Here is an 18,421-nt window from a genome sequence, read left to right as displayed (position 1 = left end):
TCCTTCACATTGACGTGTATGTCCTGAGTAGGAACAAGGTGTCTCCCTGGAAAGCTTTCACAGGGGGACCTTGGTCATTCACTTGGAGGAAGGTAGTCTTCCAAGGTGTCTTATGCAAACCGGATAGGATCCCTTCCTCTGCTGTCTAATTTGAACTTTTGGGAAGAGGAACTGTGCTAGAAGGGAGACGGACCACATCTTTCCAAATTATTCATCTATTCATACACAGACAGACATATGTGTGTGTGTGTGTATATATACAAACACATTTATAGAGACATGCATTTATAAAATAAGATACCTTTTTACATGATCCTTTTCAGAAAAGCAAAGGGTAGGAGAAACTCAGAAAATCTTTACCCAAGAAGAAAAGCTTTCAAATGAGTGAGATTCTTCCACATGGGGCAGTTCTGTGAATCAGTGGAAAAAGGAGGTTATGTCCTGGGACAGAAATGTCAAGGTGTTTCTAAACCCCTGTATTCAGCTGGCTGCATACTTCTGGGCAGTTTCTCTCTCTTCTCAACCAAAGACTGAAGAAAGAGAAGATACAACTTCTCTGACCCTTGAACTGGGCAGTATTTCTGAACATTACTGACCATTTGCACAGTCTTTAGTTTGTTTTATACAGAGGTAAAGCAAAAGAGTACTTTTTTCCTAAAAGTGTGTGCAGCCTTTTCTACATTAGGGAGACACTAGCAGTGCCTTTCTACCCCAAGGTAAAGTGAGCAAAAGTAAATGCTTATGCTCAGCTCCTCCACCCTTGGGTTTGGCTTTGTGTTGGGTGTGTTTTCATGTCCCAGCTTTCTAAGAAGTATGTAAAGGTATGTTTTCGGAGAGCAGAGCAAGAACTGGCTTACCCCAAGAACAGCTAAAAAGATAAGGCACTTCCTAAAGACATGCCCTTACCAGAGCTCAGACAGGTATTTCACATGGTAGTCATCAGAGACACCTACATTGCCAAGGGCATGTGAGTAACGCAAGTTATCCCAAAATAACTTTATGTTTTCATTAAGTTACTAGCATGTATACACAGGATAGTGATGGAAACAATTCTAGCTATTTGTCATCTTGGCCTCATAACTTACTTTCTTTCTACAGAAATAATGAAGCCTGATGGTTCCCATATTCCTGAAATGCTTCAAGGGAGTGCCTTTTTCCAACACAAACCTGGTCAGGTGTTTATCACATGGAAGTTTTCATCCCTAGTCATTTCTGTGGGTGGGGTATAGCACAGCTAAGGGCAGACTTGCTTCCCTACGTTGTCTAGAGTGGGAAGCAGCTTCATCAGCATCCATCACCCTTCAGCATATCCAGTGAGCTCCCTGTAAGGTATAATTGCTGGATGCTGTGGGGTGGCAGCTTGGGTTGGTGCTTTCTTAGAAATGAACCTGGGATTACTCCCTATACCAAGGCAAGCTGTAAGACTTAAACTTTTCCAAACTACCACTGTGATCTTAATTCATGTCACTCACTGAGCAATGGAAGGGTCTAAGGTATTGCTGATTTTAAGAAATGAAATGTTTCTGTAGGGTCTCTGAGTAAACAAAGAAAAAATTCAAAAGAAAGCAGAGTATTACTCCATCCAATGGTAATTAATTGTTATCTGTTCTCTTTTAAGGATGCTTCAGCTGTAAATGGCGAGGTGGCTGGTTTTAACGTTATATATCATTGTCACCATCAGAGTTACTCAACAGCCGTTTTCTCCCTTCCTTTCTTCCTTTTTTTTCTTCTCTGCTGTTTTTTCCTCCATATTATCTTCAGACTGGTATCTTTCAGGACTGCCCCTCCATGCACAGTCCCTGGTTGGTGGAGAGCGGGTCTCCCCTTCAATACACAAACTCCGACAACATCGCCCGCTGGGGCGCACGCAGTCTGCTCCCCTTCCCCAGAACGCCCAGGCCCTTCAGCAGTTAGTGATCCAGCAGCAGCACCAGCAGTTCTTGGAGAAACATAAACAGCAATTCCAGCAACAGCAACTGCACATCAACAAGGTAGGCATGATGCTTTTAAAGTCTTTCTTCCTCATACAGCATCAATACCAATGTTAGCCAACGCTATTTCAGAGTTTCTTGCACGGTAGTGTATGTGGTCTCGACCTCCGTAACCAACGGGCCTTCATCCTTGAACCTCTTTTTCATGATTTTGAGAAATCCATTTACAAGGATGTGGACATTGATCACCAAGGCAAGGATCAATACCTGTGTTGTAGATGGTGGAAAGGCAGTACAGTTCAAATTTCTGGCTTTCCAGTAATACTTTTTAAAGTTGTCATTGCTGCCATTCATCCACATCAGGACCTTTTGTCAGTTTTGTAGCAGAAAACATAAAATGCTGTCAAGGAATATGGGGCAAATACCTACTGTGTATATATTCAGTTTGAAAGGGAGAAGGAGCATTAATACGGATTTGAGAAAAAAGCAAAATCGAGGGATTTCAGACACGATGCCAGAAGATAATTGAAAGCAAAGATATTCAGATTTACTGAAGCACTTTTCACTGGAATTACCTTTGAAAAGAGAAAAGCTGTTCCCATCTCCAGTCCGGATTCTCTAAACTATGGCCCTGTGTAAAGCATTGCAGTGTCCTATCCATTTCTTTTCCTGAAAATGAGGACAGTATTGCTGTGCATCCTGCAGAGGTTGTTTTGAAGATTAATTAGATGTGATTCAAAAATTGCTTTGAAGAAAGCAGGCACTATGTTTATTTTCTCACTTTCTGTAAATCACTTGGAGGACATCAGGGGAACGTTGCAGAGCACCATTCATCAGTGCACAGATTTTGCAATTGCTGCATAGCCAAAGTCATCTGTCTGGGCATCCCAATACTACAACAAAGCTGAAACAAAGCTACTTTGAGGTGATTGCATTGAGTATGCATTAAAAAAGACAAAATCTATCCTGATGTTTTAGCCTCTGGGAAGGTAAAATTCACCTTTTATGTACAAGAGGTCTGATCACAAGTGGTATGGGTGGAGCTGTGACGTTTACCCCAGCTGAGGTTTTCTCCCAGGATTTCAGAAGGCACAGTCTGTTGCTAGACTTGCAATATAAAAAGGCTGTTAGGGAAGGGGGAAATCAATCCTAATCAGTGTGATATTTTTCTGACTCTGATTTATACTGTTTTGAGGCTTTCTAAAGACTTTTCTCAAGGAGTTCCAGTGGTGGCTTTCTTTAAGAAACAAGTAAATCCAGTAGTAGGTTTCAGGCTCAAGAGGACAAGTTTGATGGCAAGTGGACCTTTCAGATTGCTGCAGTTTAATTTATGGTGGAGGTTTCTCCAAATATTTTCACTGTTCCAGTCCTATGAGAAAATACAACTACGAGAGCTGGATTAAAAAAAAAAAAAAAAACAGCACACAACCCCCCAAAACTTTGTTTATAGACTCGAGCTAAGGCAGGATGATTACACAAGTTACTGACGTCAATCATGTACTTCTGGAGAGCTGCCACTGCGCACTGCATGTGCCAGCCCTGGACCTCATTCAGCCCCACACACCGGGGTGGTGGGGAGCTGCTGCTGCCATAGAAATTTCCCTTATCCCCCTCCAAACATGCTTTGTGACCAGGATTGTCGGACGCGGGGCACTAGGTAGGGTTGCTTTGTTCAGAAATAAATGTCAGCTTGGTGGTTTGTTTGTTTGAGGTTTTTAAGGCTTTTCCGTTGCCAACGCTTGTAAGCGTCCAAAGACTTCACCGTGACGTACCCGCTGAACTCATTCAGACTTTCGCTTGGACCTCCCAGGAGCTGGAGAGCGTGTGCGACCAGAGCCGAGCAAGTCCTCCCGCAGCACTCTGAATTTCAGCTTTGTTAGAGCTGTGATCTATCACATCCATAGCAGAGCCAGGCGGGCGGGGGTGTGTGTCTGTGTGTGTGTGTAATTAAACTGATTGCACAGGGGCGATTTCCCTGTGTTTGATTTATATAAGTAATGAGTTAAAATGGTTTTGGTACTAGCGCTGTATGCGTGTGGCAAATTTATCCCGTGGGACAGCATCCAAGTGCTGACATGGAAAAAGACTTTTCCCAGATGCGCGGATATTTTAAGACCCTTGTGTGTAGGAGAGTTAGGGTGCAACTAAAAATAATTTAATAGATTGCTGCCTTTTAATTATTAGCAGAACTGACAGCACTGTCTGTTAAGGTTGTGTTGGATTTCCTGTAAATAACACAAGGCTGTTTTCAATTGCTTGTGATTTTTCCAAACTTTAAGATTTTGGCCTTAAACTTTCCCTGTTAGGTGTCTACATCAGATGAAATTTTTGAGAAGATTGCAGCCAAAACAAGTCTTGCTATTTCCAAGAAGATGGCTAAGGAAAATTATGTTGTTTTGCTCCTGATTAAAAATAATAAGAATAATCATCTAAGGAATTCGGCTGTGAAGCCTTGGTGCCCGAGGCTTTGGAGCAGTAACTTGGAATTGGACAAATGAGGACAGGGCGGGTGACTGGGTAGGGAAGGAGAATGCAGAGGGATGGGTTGGGTGGGACGGGTCCAAAGGAGGGACAGGGCTCCTTGGGGTGACTGGAGGGGAGTGTGTTCCCCGAGGTGCAAACCTTTCCAGCATGGGCTCTGAAGTCCTTGGTCTACTGCTGTCAGCAGCAAACTGGGGATTGCCTGAGCAGAGCGAAGCGCATGGTTCATCCTGTTCTGGAGCCCTGAGTGAGTCCCCTGGCTCACCACAAGGCTCTGTATGGAAAATGAGGGTTCCAGCCCTGCTCATCTGATTTTCATGTTGTCACCCAGTGGTGACATTTGCATTTGCTTTAAAGAGCAGAAAAAACCACACACACACAAGCCACACAATGCCCCCCAAAAATGGGGACAAGAGAGACATGCATGAATAAAAAGAGCATTATTGAAGTTGCCACACTGAGCAGTCAAGCTAGGACATGGGAGCAGTTAAGTTTCCCATGGAAGTCTTGCTCTCTCTTTTTTTTTTTTTTGCATCTTTTTGATCCAATTTTTGATAATCAAGTGGTGTGTCTTTTACAAGACTCTGAAGGTAGTAGAGAGAAGGGTAAGAGCGGGGCTGTTCTCCGGTGGTGTGCACCCTCATTTGTTGCAGAAATCGGAGGACACATAAGGAGTGGAAGGGGGAAAGAAGGGGCCTTAGGGCTAAGACAGCTTGACACTGTGGCAGGGAATTGGCTTTCTCCTCTCTGCTGCAGAGCTGTGTCTCACTGAGCAGATCCAGCCAGCAGGCAGCTTGCAGCGGCACGCTCATCTCCTCCACGCGCTTTGCAGGACAGGGAAATGGAGCTGCTAGCTGCAGAGGTGTTCTTGCACACCTAAAACATGTAGTCTTGAAATCAGCCGTATCGTACTGAAACCCCATCCAGTTTTCCCCATTCCAGGGCTTTCATAATCTCTGGCCTGGCTGTGCATTTGATGACATGGAGCAGCTCTGCTCCCCGCCTGCTGTCAAGTCATCGTGAACACAGACATGATAATACTTGCAGAGCACTTGTGTGCTCTAATGATTGAACTGCAAAACTGTGTGTAAAAATCAATAACTCTTTCTTCAGAACTAGGTTTTGAGACATTAAATGAGGTTCTGGATAAGATACTGAATCACTTCTTGCTAATTGAGCTCTGTGCAACCTTTGATCAGAATGAGACGTGTGCCTTAAAATAGTAAATACTAAACAGTCCTGAAAATGAAAGCTATACATTAACACAGATGCACGGGAGCACTGACCTGAAACTACACAGGCAACGTGTGTTCACGTGTCCCACCTTTTTGCATGTTTAACGTTCAAACCTCGGGAATGTTTTTTCCCCGTGGTCAGAAGAGCTTTGCTGGGCGAGGGGGCTTGTTTTGCCATACGATAAATATATGCAGCAATCCCAACATCGTTTCATCTTCAGCAATTACATTTTCTCTGCAGACTTCAGTCTCTTTTAAGATGCAAATTTTAGTCTTTTATATACGAGAGAGAGGAACCATGATATGCTCATGGTTCTCTGTGTCATTTGGAGGCCAGCATTTAAGGGGGTATTTTTGTCGCGACAGCAAACCAGGTAAAGTAGGACACTGTTCTCTGAGTAGACTCCATGTATTTTGAGTTAAAAGTGTTAGCTTTTCAGCATGGTAGGTCTTGAAGCAGCAATTCCCTTTCTAAAGAGAAATTCACAAGTGAGATTTCTGTAAATTCTGTCCTGGAAAACTCAACTTTTTACCTTTCCGTAGTGAAGATGAGTGTTTTTGCTTTAGTCCCCTGGATGTATAATTCACGAAGCCTTACTAGAACAGATAATCTCCCTTTTAGCGCTGAAGCGTACTGTTAAGCAGATCAACACTGAGCTTCTGTGGTCAAATTATGGTTCTTCCGAGTAAACCCCATTTTTAGCATACCCTTGAAAGTGAGATGTTTCTCCTGCTGTGGCATATATATGGCAACATATATACACCAGACTACAGTGCCTCAACTTGTCTGGTGCAGCAGCGTTGGGTGTATACGTTTTTATTAACACCTAGAATTTAACCTTGCTATTTCCTGGTGGTTTTTTTTTTCTTTTTTTTTTTTTTTTTTTTTGGAATGCATTAACTGTTTAGCCTCAAGTGACTCCTGGAGTAGCTTTTCATATGTAATGTTTAATTTGTAATATTAGAAAAATACAGTGTATTAGGTTGCATTGCACAGCATTCAGGTAGGGCTATTAACCTTTGAACAGTTTAAGGGAAGCCTGTTTTTGAAGCACCCAGATGTAACTTTGGATATAACAAGTATTGAAAAAGATCCCCGGAAAACCTCCTTCAGCATTCCTGCTAAATGTCTCAGTCGGCTGAAGATGAAATGCTGTTTAGCAGGAGTCCAGACGATTGGCATTCATGTGCTTGTGCATTGTCACACCTATTACTGCGTAAATGCTGTTAAGTGCTTTTGCCAGGAGCCGTTGTTCTGCGGGGGTGTCTGTTGCTGCAGATCTGGTGATATGTAGATGTGTACCTGATACAATCAAGCCCATAACTCCAATTATTTGGGAGAGGGGGGGGAAGAAAACAGCTTCTGCTGGTGCCAAGGTGTTTTCTTCTCACTCCCCCTTCCTTTCCCCTCCAGGCGGTCCCTGTTCTTCGATTCATTACAGTTTGGGTCATTCCCTCTTGTCTAGGCACAGAGGCCAGCAGTCTTGTGGTTCTTCCAGCAGCTAGGCTGCCTCAGACAGTTATTTTTTTCCTGCTGTCTTATCACTTCAGGGAAAAAAACCCAAGAGATTTTTCTAGGCTTTGGCTGCTGCAGAAGGCTCTGCCAGCTCCCTACAACTTGGAATCTCCCCATAATCCTTTATCGTCTCTTGTTTCTCGTTAGTCTATAAAAGTTAAAAATTAGAATCCAAGAGGTACCTCACGTGGGAAGAGTCATATTGATAGCCAGAAGAGCAAGGCTTGTGTTATCATTTCCAAGCCCCCAGCAATATGTTTTCGTCTCCGAGCACTTGTCCACTTGCACACTCCCCTGCGGAAGCACTCTTGCCTTATGCCTCTCGGCTAGTGCTCTTCTTTCTCTTGAGCATCCCAGCCGGTGTACCCACTCCATACCGCCTACCTTCCACCTCTCAATTCCTAGCCACGTCCTTGACTCAAGACCAACACTTTTTTGGCCGTCTGTCTCAGGATGTTTTTGAGCTGAGTCTTTATCATCTCTTTTCTTTCTCTGTTTTCTTCCTAATTTTCATCAAAGCTGTGTCTCCAGCTATCCAGAGTTGTTCTCTTTCTTCCCTGAGTTTGTCCTTCATCTCCAGAGGGAGGAAAGAGAGGTTTCTGCTGGCTTCTGCCCAGCATGGCATGGTCACGGCCGAGCCAGTCTGTCGTCCTCCCTTGCTTCCTGGCTTCTCTCTTCCTCTGGTCAGTGGGACATGCTGTGGCACCCCACCAACACCTGTGTCCCCCACAGTGCTCTTCAAGGGGGAGCAGAACTCTGCGTGGTTGATGGTACCAGCACAGAAGAGGCTGAGGCTGGCTTGGTCATGGCTGGTACCTTCTGCTACTCCACCCTGTTCCCAAAACAGGGAAGCCGCTCCACTCTGCTGGGCATGCTCTGCACTTCCCAGGATATAAACTGGATAGTTATCAACAGTAGTGCTGCCTCCACCACCTTCCAGTGTATCCCTACCTGCATGAAGTTTTGACTAGTTGTACATATCTGGCAAAGTGGAATGAGGCTTTGGTGTGTTGTCAAGTATAATCTCTTTGAGCTTCTACTAGCTGTAGATAACCCTGGATGAGTTGTACGGAAATGTGATGATTTATTCTAAACTTTGAAGGTGTGTGTGGTTGTTTTCAGCCTCTAACCTCTATCCTTGTATCCTGGTTTCAGCTGGGATAGAGTTAACTGTCTTCCTAGTAGCTGGTACAGTGCTATGTTTTGAGTTCAGTATGTGAAGAATGTTGATAACACTGATGTTTTCAGTTGTTGCTCAGTAGTGTTTAGTCTAAAGTCAAGGATTTTTCAGCTTCTCAAGCCCAGCCAGTGACAAAGCTGGAGGGGCACAAGAAGCTGGCACAGGACAGAGCCAGGGCACCTGACCCAAACTGGCCAACAGGGTATTCCATACCATGGGATGTCCCATCTAGTATAGGAACTGGGAAGTGGGGGCAGGGAATCGCTGCTCAGGGACTAGCTGGGTGTCGATCGGCGGGTGGTGAGCAATTGCCCTGCGCATCATTTGTACATTCCAATCCTTTTATTACTACTGTTGTCATTTTATTAGTGTTATCATTATCATTATTAGTTTCTTCTTTTCTGTTCTATTAAACCGTTCTTATCTCAACCCACGAGTTTTACTTCTTTTCCCAATTTTCTCCCCCCATCCCACTGGGTGTGGGGGGAGTGAGTGAGCAGCTGCGTGGTGCTTAGTTGCTGGCTGGGGTTAAACCACGACACCTTGATGCACACCAGTCTGTCCAGCAACACTGAAGTCTCTGAAGGGCATGACTGAGGTATTCCCTCCAGAAGAGATGCCCTTTTCCACAAGACTGTTATTAATCTCATATCTGAAACAGTCCCGTCAGTGATTCAAACTTGTTGTCTACTTTCAGTAACCATTACCATGATGAGCAACACTGGAGAAATGCCACGTTCCCATGTTGGACTCGTAAACTGGAAAAGATCTTGAGAATAGATCTATCTCAAGTTTTACTTAAAGTCATGCCCAATTTTCATCTCTGTCAGTCTTTGATAACTGAGGTGATCTGTCATGTTCAGTGTTGAAGGAGCCTTGTCCTTTTAATTGTGGAGGGCCAAAAATTTTTTCTGTAACTGCTTGTCATCTTAGGAGAAAGATCGAGGTGCACAGCTTCATCGGAGTTGGTCTGTCCAGATAGGCAGCTTTGCTATGCAGTTCTGTGGAAGTTCTTCAGCTCTGCTTCTGCTTCCCAAGCTCTTCAGCTACCTTTTAGAACCAGACAGGTCCCTGTGACACTTGTTGCCTAAAGAAAAAGTGCATTACTTATATCCTTCTAGGAGCTTCTCAAGCATTTTGTTAGGGACTCTTCATTAGTCTGTGATGAGTAAACAGGTGTTTGTAGCCTGTTTAGTAGTGTCTTCAAAGTCTTCGGTGTCCTAAGAACTTACCACTACAGAAGCGGTATCATGAAGAAGTAGATATATCGTATCTAGTAGAAAATCAGATGCCAGCTGACCTGAAATTTAGTAGCAAAGAAATGCAGCTTTTTTTCTTTATGAAGCATTCCACAGAAAAATGGTGAATTGTTTGTTTTTCCTTGTATTGTGACGTGACATTGCTATGATCTTTTTTTCTTTCTGTTCTTTGTATTTCAAAGACATAGATAAGAAGTCTTGCCAGCTGCATCGAGTCTTTTAAAAATGCTTGTGACTAGAGTTGTATAGTTTCTTCCGTACTGCAGTAGTTAGCTGTCTGAGGCTGGAGAGGCAGTGCCTTTAACAATGTTTTATGGTGACAGTATGTGATAGCCAGAGGCAACTGTGTTTGAAAATAGAGGAGTGACTTCATTGCAAAGGAAGCTAGAAAGCTAAGGGAAGGAGAAGTTATCTATGGTGCTTTGTATAATTGTTTACTATTTCAGATATATTTGTAAGCATTTTCAATGCTATCTTAACTTTATATTCATTCCCTTGCACTTTTATTACCTTAAATTTTCTTAAATTACTTGAACATGTGTTTATAAAATTGCAAAAATGGAAGAATTTTAGGGAGTTTTAATGGGCCTGGGATGCACATATCATGTATTATATGGAATATGTTCATAACAAAGTGCTTCCTTTGAAAAATTGTCCTTTAAGAAGAATAGGGTTGCAGCAGCCAGAACAAACGACACACCAAGAGATTCACTTTGTATTAGGAAAGCAAACTGAATGTTTGCAATGTCCTTGTCATTGACCACTTGGTCTTTCAACCTTCATTGTGTTTTTCATTTAATTCTTATATTTTTATGGAGTTGAAATAATTTAAAACTTATAGGGGATTACACTGCTTCTCATTTCCATTAGATTTGACAATGACATTGTAAGTTACTTTCCCAGCAATTACCTTGCGTAGTTCAGAAGTTCAAAAGGTATTAAGTTCAAAGCTTGAGACCTTAGATCCAAGCAGAAAAAAAAGTAGCAGAAGATGGTTTACGATGATTTAATTATCTTTAAAACAGATGATATTCATCAAGCCCAAGAGACCTTAAAGAAAATTGATGGAAGAACTACCTTTAGCTTAATGTGGTTTGGTTATCCAGAGAGTATTACAAGTAATAAAACGGGGGCAAGGGAAGGTACCTTACAAAAATCCTTGAGAAGTTTTGACCACTGAATCTTTTAGGTTGCAGGAACCTCATGTGATCATTTAGTCCAATGTCCGTGCTTAAGCAGGGTCAGCTAGAGCAGGTTGCCCAAGACCATATGCAATTGGGTTTTGAATATCTCCAAGGATGGAGACTCCACAACCTATATGGGCAACCTGTTCAAGTATTTGACTACCCTCACAGTAAAAAATATGTTTTCTTGTGTTCAGAAGGAATTTCATGTGTTTTAATTTGTGCCCATCGCCTCTTGTCCTGTCACCTGTGAGTGCACCCTATCAGACCCCATGGACTTACATATGTCCAGGTTTTATTAAGTGCTCCCTAAACCTGGTGGTTCTCCACCAAGGTTAAGTCTTCCTTGCTCCAGACTTTCCCTCTGGTCTCAGGGTCCTGGGATTCCTGAAGGACTGTCTTACTAGTAAAGAAGGCATTAAGTGCCATGGCCTTTTCCATGTCATTTGTCCCCAGGTCCCTTCCCCCATTCAGCAGTGAGCCCATGATTTCCCTAGTCTTCCTCTTTTCTTTCTTGATGCCCTTCACGTCCCTTGCCAGATTCAGCTCCAGGTTGTCTTTGGCTTTCTTAACACCATACATACAAGTTCAGATAGCAACTCTCTATTCCTCTTGGGTCACCTGTCCTGCTTTCAACTCTTGTACACCACCTATTTATACCTTGAGTTCAGTTAGGAGCTTCTTCCTCATCCATGCAGGCCTTCTGCAGCCTGTGCTTAATTTCTTACTTGTTGGGATGGATCTTTCTTGAGCTTGTAGAATGCTTATCAGCCAGCTCTCCTGGACACCTCTAATCTCCAGGCCTGTATCCCATGGGACTCTTCCAAGCAGATCCCTGAAGAGGCCAAAGTGTGCTCTCCTGAAATCCAGGGCTGTGGTCCTGCTTTTTGCCCTGTTCCCTCCTCTTTGGATCTTCAACTCCACCGTCTCATGGTCACTGCAGCCAGTGCTGCCTCTGTGTCTTCCACATCCCCAAATAGTTCTTCCTTGTTTGTGTCAGGTCCAGGAGAGCACCTTCCTTTTTGGCATCTTGATCACCTGTGTCAGGAATTCATCATCCATGCACTCAAATCTCCTGGATTGCTTGAGCCCTGCTGTCTTGTCCTTCCAGCAGACAGCAGGGTGGTTAAAGTCTCTCATGAAGACCAGGACCTGTGAAAGTGAGGCTTCTTCTGGGTGTTTAAAGAAGGCCTCAGTTAATTCTACCTGATCAGGAGGTCTACAGCAGTCTACCCACTACAAGAGTGCTCATCTTGGTCTGTCCACTTATCTTGACATTTAAGCTCTTGACTGACTCCAGATCCACACCAAGGCACAGATCTCCATGCATTCCTGCTCCTCCCTCACATAAAGAGCAACTTCCCCTCCTCACTGTCCCAGCCCATCCTTCCTAAAAAGCCTGTGTCCCACCATCACAGCACTACAGGCATGTGAGCTATCCTACCACATCTCCATGATCCCAAGGAAGTTGTAGCCCTGTAACTGGACACAGTCTTCTCATCCTCCTGTTTGATCCCCATGCTGCGTGTGCTAGTGTAGAGGCATTTCAAAGAGGCACCGAAGCCTGCTGATTCCCCAGGACAGGCTTGAGACTTTCCCTATCAGGCTGTTCTGCAGGCACCTCCTTATTTACATGCCTTTGTTCAAAGGGGTGCCACTTCAGCTCTCTTTCGTTGATTGCTGTGTCCTTTCTGCTCACACCAGCTTCCTTAGCTGCTTGTTGAGGAACCACTCCCTCCCCTGTTGTTTCTAGTTTAAAGCTCTGACTACCAGCTTGGCCAGCCTGTTGGCAAAGGTATTTTTCCCCTGTTTAGTCAGGTGGATCCCATCTCTTCCAAGAAACTGTTGACTCTCAAAGACGGTTCCACCGTTGTAGAAACCGAAACCCTCTTGCCAACAGCAGCCAGTTGTTCGTCAGTACAAAAATATCAGCTCTTGTCACTAAGAGGGTTGGGCTGCACCCCCATCTGTACTGGGGGGCCACGTGAACCCTAGAGGGTCTTGCCTTAAGCTTCTAGGCAAGATAATACCCTTCTGTGTGTCCTGCTCCTCTCAGGAGTTGAGACATCCAAAATGCAGTAATTCTCAAAGTGCTGGAAAGCTGTGGCCCTGCGTCCCAGTCCTTGCAACGCTCCGTTTTTAAAAGCTTTGAGCTCCAGTTATTTGAGATCCTCTGCTGTAGCTATGAGCAACCTCTTGCCATCCTTGCTGTGATAGTTGCAGGTAATTAATCCTTTATATTACCTTTGTCTATCTAAAATCTGCTTTGTATAGGTTTGCTTAAGTTATATGGCAGAGCCTCTCTTCCTGCGATTAGGGAAAAAGGCTTAGTTTCAGGTTTGAGCCACTGTTCTTCAAAGAGCAAGTTACTTACAAGTAGTCACTCCTTCTGCATGTGTTCAATAACCGTGTTTTGATTTAGCTTTATTAGATTTAAAATCAATATTGCTTTTCATACCAATGACCTAATCCTTATTAAAGCTCTGCCCTGACAACTTTCAAAGTTCAGCAGTTTCTTTATAAGCCTCTGAAACGGCTACAGCCTGAGCTCTTTTAAAGAAAGGAAATTGATTTATTTACCTATGCTGGATTTAAAAACAGTTCACGTAATTTTTTTTTGTTCCAAATAAAAATAAGCAGTCTGAGACAGAGAACTGTGAATTTTATCTCGCCAATGAACTTCCAAAAAGTCTGAGCCTGTGTGAATTATAGTGAAAATTATATTGTTCCCTTTGTTTTAGCATCCGCTTTCAGAGGAGTTCACTACCTCTAGTTAGGAAGATCTGGTTAGAATGATGCTGCTCTTGCAGTTTGCTTCTGTACAGATGCTGTAAGTTGAGTGTCCTCAGTTTCCTCCCAACTAACTTCGTAAGAGTGCAAGTTTTGGAGGAATCTTTCTAAGATGGCCTCTCACTTTACAGATAAAATTCAGGGGGTAATTAAAGAAGAAGCTGGGCAAACAAGGTAGCAGAAACCCTCTTAGATGATTTGTGCCTCTCTTACTTTTCTTCAGAATTTAATTGCCAGATGTATTGATGGTTGTTACACATCTCCTGTGTGGGTTTGTGAATGGAGTAGCATCCATAGGCATGCAGGCGCAAGAGACTGTTATTTCTTCAGGGGGAAAATCAAGTGCAAAATGAAGGAGACGTCATTACTTGGGACACAGGATTTCATAGTGCTTAATGCCAAGTTTGACCTGACCTTTCCCTTGAGTGGTTATTTTGGACTTAGTTTATAAGATAAAAGCTACAGCTCACAATTGCTCTTTTCATGAAGCTGGTTCTTTGAGGAGAGCAGAGTGAACTTTATCTGTGATGAGTTACGTTTTATTTATCGGTTAACCTCTGGGTTGTTTCCAGATTATATCAAAACCTAACGAACCAGCTCGCCAGCATGAAAGCCACCCTGAGGAGACAGAAGAAGAGTTACGGGAACACCAAGCCCTTTTGGAGGAGCCATACAGCGATAGAGTCACAAGCCAAAAGGAGGCCCCAGGGCTGGCCAACATGGTGCAAGTGAAGCAAGAACCCATCGAGAGTGATGAGGAGGAAGCAGAGCCGCAGCAGGAGCTGGAGTCCGGGCAGAGGCAGGCTGAGCAGGAGCTGCTCTTCCGTCAGGTGAGCTTGCAAAATACCAAGTTTGGGACTTGGTTCTTTGCAGAAGATTGTTTGGTTCTTGGTAGTCACCTTATACTACTCTAGGAGGGAGAAGCTAGGGGGAACCAGCCTTGAGGATTTGCTACGTAAAGAAACCTGCAAGTCAAATCAGTGCCATCCTTCCCTGGAGTCACCATGTCAACTCAGAAGTCCCAGGGAGAAGAATCTGGATCACCTGCACAAAAGGCAGTCAATGTGTTTGCAGCCACTGAACCACTTACTCTTTGTTTCTTTGGGAAGACAAAGCATGTCTTAACGTTTTTGAGCACTAAATACTGTCAGAGGATTTTATTTTGGTTTTGTGTTTTAAAACTAATTGACTGCCCCACAGAAGGACTGGATAAGGAAAGAGGGGACGAGGTTCATTGAAGGGGGTTCCTTCTTCAGAACTAGAGATCCTAGTGACCCCAGCTGTGCTTGCTTTTGAGGGTAAACACTAGAGGCTTGTGGATTGCAGGTGATAAATCCAGTAACAGCGTAGCATAGCATAATCTTCCCAGTTCCGTGGCAGTCTCCCAAAGGACGCCTGTTGTGGTAGCGGTAATGAAGGTGAGAAGGTTACGATTCTCTTAAGGCATCAGTGCTGTGTTCATTTTTACAGCCCTTAGCACTCAGCATCTGACTGTACCTACAGCTGCGTGTAACCCCCACACGGGATCTGCAGCCAAAAGCAAATTGCTGTAGCCAAGCCAGGGTGTAGCTCTAAGTAAATCCACAGCCCTTGGCTAGGGAGAGCAGACTGGTGCCAGGTTTGCAGTTGCAGTGTCTGTGAATGAGGTGCAAATTGGTTGCTCCCTGTAGTCATTTGCATCTCGATGCCATCTTCCTAGCACTGTGGAACTGACTCGCCTGTCCGCAGGAATGTTGCTGGCTGTTGCTCAGACTACATTTTCGGTTCCTTACTGAGCAGCGTTATCTTCATGACAGCACTGCCTTGAAAGATCAACACCATTGCCAACCGTGCTTGTACAAAGTGGTATTTGATTTATACAGTCACATCTGAGCCTCATTGCCTTAGTAAATAAATAAATAAATAAAATGTAACATGCTGCTAATGATAGACCACAGTGATACCGTTCCTCTGAATGTGCAGCCGCCCTAGTCCTGGATGCATGGTCACACCTGAGGAGTCTTAAAAATACTATGTTCTCTGCAATTATTTTGCCTCAAAGAGGAGAGGGAGTAAATAGAGGAAAAAGTAGGGTTGTTAGGCAGTGGTTGCAGTGTGGCAAGCTGGAACAGCCATCCCTCCTGACCAAGAGCGTGTCCGGCTGATGCTGTGGCTGTGCAGAGAATCAGCTCAGTTGAAAACTCCCTCTCCTGCCTGGAGTCTGGACTTCTTCCCTGGTCTGGTGCATCACACTGTTAAATACACCACTGCAGCAGTGGAGAGGCACAGCGGGAGGAAGACGTGGCAGACCCAAGGGGAGGATGGGGCTGCTTCTGCTAATGACCCTGCCAGTGTGCACCAGCTTTAGGGCTGTGGTTTGAACGTGCTGTGCTTGCCTGACTTCGCTCTAGAAACATGCACATCTTCATTTGCTGCACGCGTGTGCGTGTGCTCGTGCTCATTTACCAGGAAAAGGAGGCCAAGCCTGCAAACCTTAAAAACTCTTAAAAACCCTTTTATGAAGGCACCACACAGACTTGCAGCAACTACCTGCTTCTTTTCCCTGCAGCAAGCTCTTCTGTTGGAGCAGCAACGCATTCACCAGCTGAGAAACTACCAGGCATCGCTGGAGGCAGCTGGCATGCCCGTCTCTTTCGGAGGGCATCGGCCTCTGTCCCGTGCACAGTCCTCGCCCGCCTCGGCCACCTTCCCGATGTCCGTACAGGAGCCACCCACTAAGCCAAGGTTCACAACAGGTAACATTCTGGGGCACTGGAAGCTGAAGCGGTGGGGCTGTCGTTACTGGTTTTTGTCTTACATTGTGCTTTTCTGCCCTGTCTCTGCAAAGCCATCTGTTGAGGGTCTGCATCTCAGCTGTGTTTGGGCATTCCATGGCATCCTGTCTTCTTCAAGGATAAGATTCAGTCATCTTACGCCCTGTTGTCCTGCTTGTCCCTTCCCCAGAGGGACAGACACCCTACAGTCCAGACAGAAAATAACCTGCAAAAATCAATAGAAGCATAGCACAGTACTTTAATTATATATCTCCAGAAAAAAAGGACGAGTCATATGCTGTGACAAAGCTGATTTAGATGCAAGGCGGAAAGAGGCAATGTTATTGAAAAAGGACAGCTTGCCAAATGCAGTATCTGTTGGCTGTATTTTCTGCACCTTCTCCAGTCCCTGCACCATCTCACACCATAAGTTATCCACTCCGAGCTCTGTGCCAGCCTACCCCTCCTTCTGTAACACAATCTCTGCCCAGGGGTCTGTGCCCATAGGTTAGGAAAAATGAGGCGAGTTGATTATTCAAGTTGTTTTGAACAGATAAACAGACTGAAGAGTGTTTTCTTACCTGTTCAGTCTTCACCTCAAAGGAAAATTACGAGTGCAATTCTGCATTTCTCTGGTGCAAACCAGAAGTGCAAAAAAGGTATTAATCTCCCCATAAAGATGAAAGGCAAAAAATAATTGTTCTTCCCGAATCCTGACAACCAACTTTTTTCCACCAGAATCCTTTCTGTCTATTCAGTAGCCTTAGTAACATATGAAAGTTAATTTATGTGCAACTTTTCAAGTCCTGCGTTGGGTGATTAGGCGGACTTATTTTGAAGTCCGCCTTCTTCCCCAAATGTCAAACTCTATTTTGTGAATGAACATTTTGCAATGTGATGTGTGTCCTGGGAAAAGGAAGGGGAAAAAAAATCCGGAACGCCCAAGTAAGAGCAACTCATGATTTTGTTTCTCCTTCACTTATCCATTTGTTCTTATTTAACCCACACTTTTTGCATCATTAAAATCAGCACTGTGAATTGGGTTTATTTTCAGGCACTGATAGTATAGTAATAGTGATATGTTAAATATGACTTTGTTCTTCAGCTGCTAGCTGCAGGGTGGGAAGCATGTGCCATCAGCTCTGTAAAAGCCCAAGCAGTATCTCATTTTTGCAAATCAGCCCTTTAAGTCTCTATTTGTTGTTAATATTGAAGCCTTTAATTTCAGCAAAACTCCGTTTCTAATGCAACCAGTTATAGCAAGATTATTCTAGATTTTGGCTTTTGCCAAGGATGCAAAGAAGGGTAGTCCCCTGGCTCACAGTCAAACCAGATGAAACTTGAGCATCTAATACACTGAGACCCAAACCTTGGCACTTTTAAAACAAGGAAGCCTGGCCCTACTTTAAGAGATTATCCATTCCTTCTCTTTCTTCCCTTATCCTTCTCCGGTATTTAAGTTGCCTTGTCAGTCATACACAAGACTTTGAACATACAATAACATTTCCTACCAGAGGATATAGGTTTGACTCAGATATGTGCCTCTAAATTTCATTTAAAATTACAGGTAACAGTAAGAATGCAGATTTTGAGAACTGTGCTGCTTTGAAAAGACACTGTTACAATGTTATGATATATTTTCCTCAGAGGCAGGGTTTAAAAAACAAAAAGGTGGCTTAAAATGAGAGGTGGAATATCACATAGCTCTTACAGATTACTGCACGATCCAGTGCAATGATATGAAGAATGCTTAGCGTAGTTCACCTGTGAAATATCCTTTCATGGCATTTATCCATGTTAAGACTCCAAGGGCTCGATTTTTCCATTGCCTTCTATCTTGTGCAGTTTTCTACATTTATGCTAGGTGAATGGAGGAGGGAAAACACAATAAAATTCTGTCAAGGGAAGAAGTGTTGGGCATTCACTGGCACTAATAGAAGTGCAAAGCATAAAATGTGACACCTTTATACTAGTCCTATAACTAGTCCTTCACATAAAAGGTGAAGGACTAGTTTAACTGTCACTGTCTGCTTACCAGTGGCAGGAAAAAAGAGCCTACTACTATGGGCATGCAAGCACAGAGAGGAAAGGC

At 43.9% G+C, this 18,421-nt stretch overlaps 1 protein-coding gene across 9 annotated transcripts in view; it reads left to right on the top strand.

Moving 5' to 3' along the window:
• The window catches only part of HDAC4 (histone deacetylase 4), a 264,837-nt gene that overhangs the window by 189,584 nt on the left and 56,832 nt on the right, over window positions 1–18,421 (top strand). For 7 of the 9 annotated variants that reach the window (XM_069782187.1, XM_069782190.1, XM_069782185.1 and 4 more), the window contains 3 exons: window positions 1,762–1,991; window positions 14,149–14,406; window positions 16,125–16,311. In XM_069782187.1, coding sequence (XP_069638288.1) covers window positions 1,762–1,991; window positions 14,149–14,406; window positions 16,125–16,311 — 675 coding nt within the window. The remainder of the gene's footprint in view (window positions 1–1,761; window positions 1,992–14,148; window positions 14,407–16,124; window positions 16,312–18,421) is intronic. The other 2 variants (XM_069782191.1, XM_069782192.1) reach the window with 1 other exon arrangement.

Source organism: Haliaeetus albicilla, chromosome 4, assembly GCF_947461875.1.
Source record: "Haliaeetus albicilla chromosome 4, bHalAlb1.1, whole genome shotgun sequence".
NCBI lineage: Eukaryota > Metazoa > Chordata > Aves > Accipitriformes > Accipitridae > Haliaeetus > Haliaeetus albicilla.
Note: the sequence above shows the minus strand (reverse complement) of the source record. Positions and strands in the feature narration are given on the sequence as shown.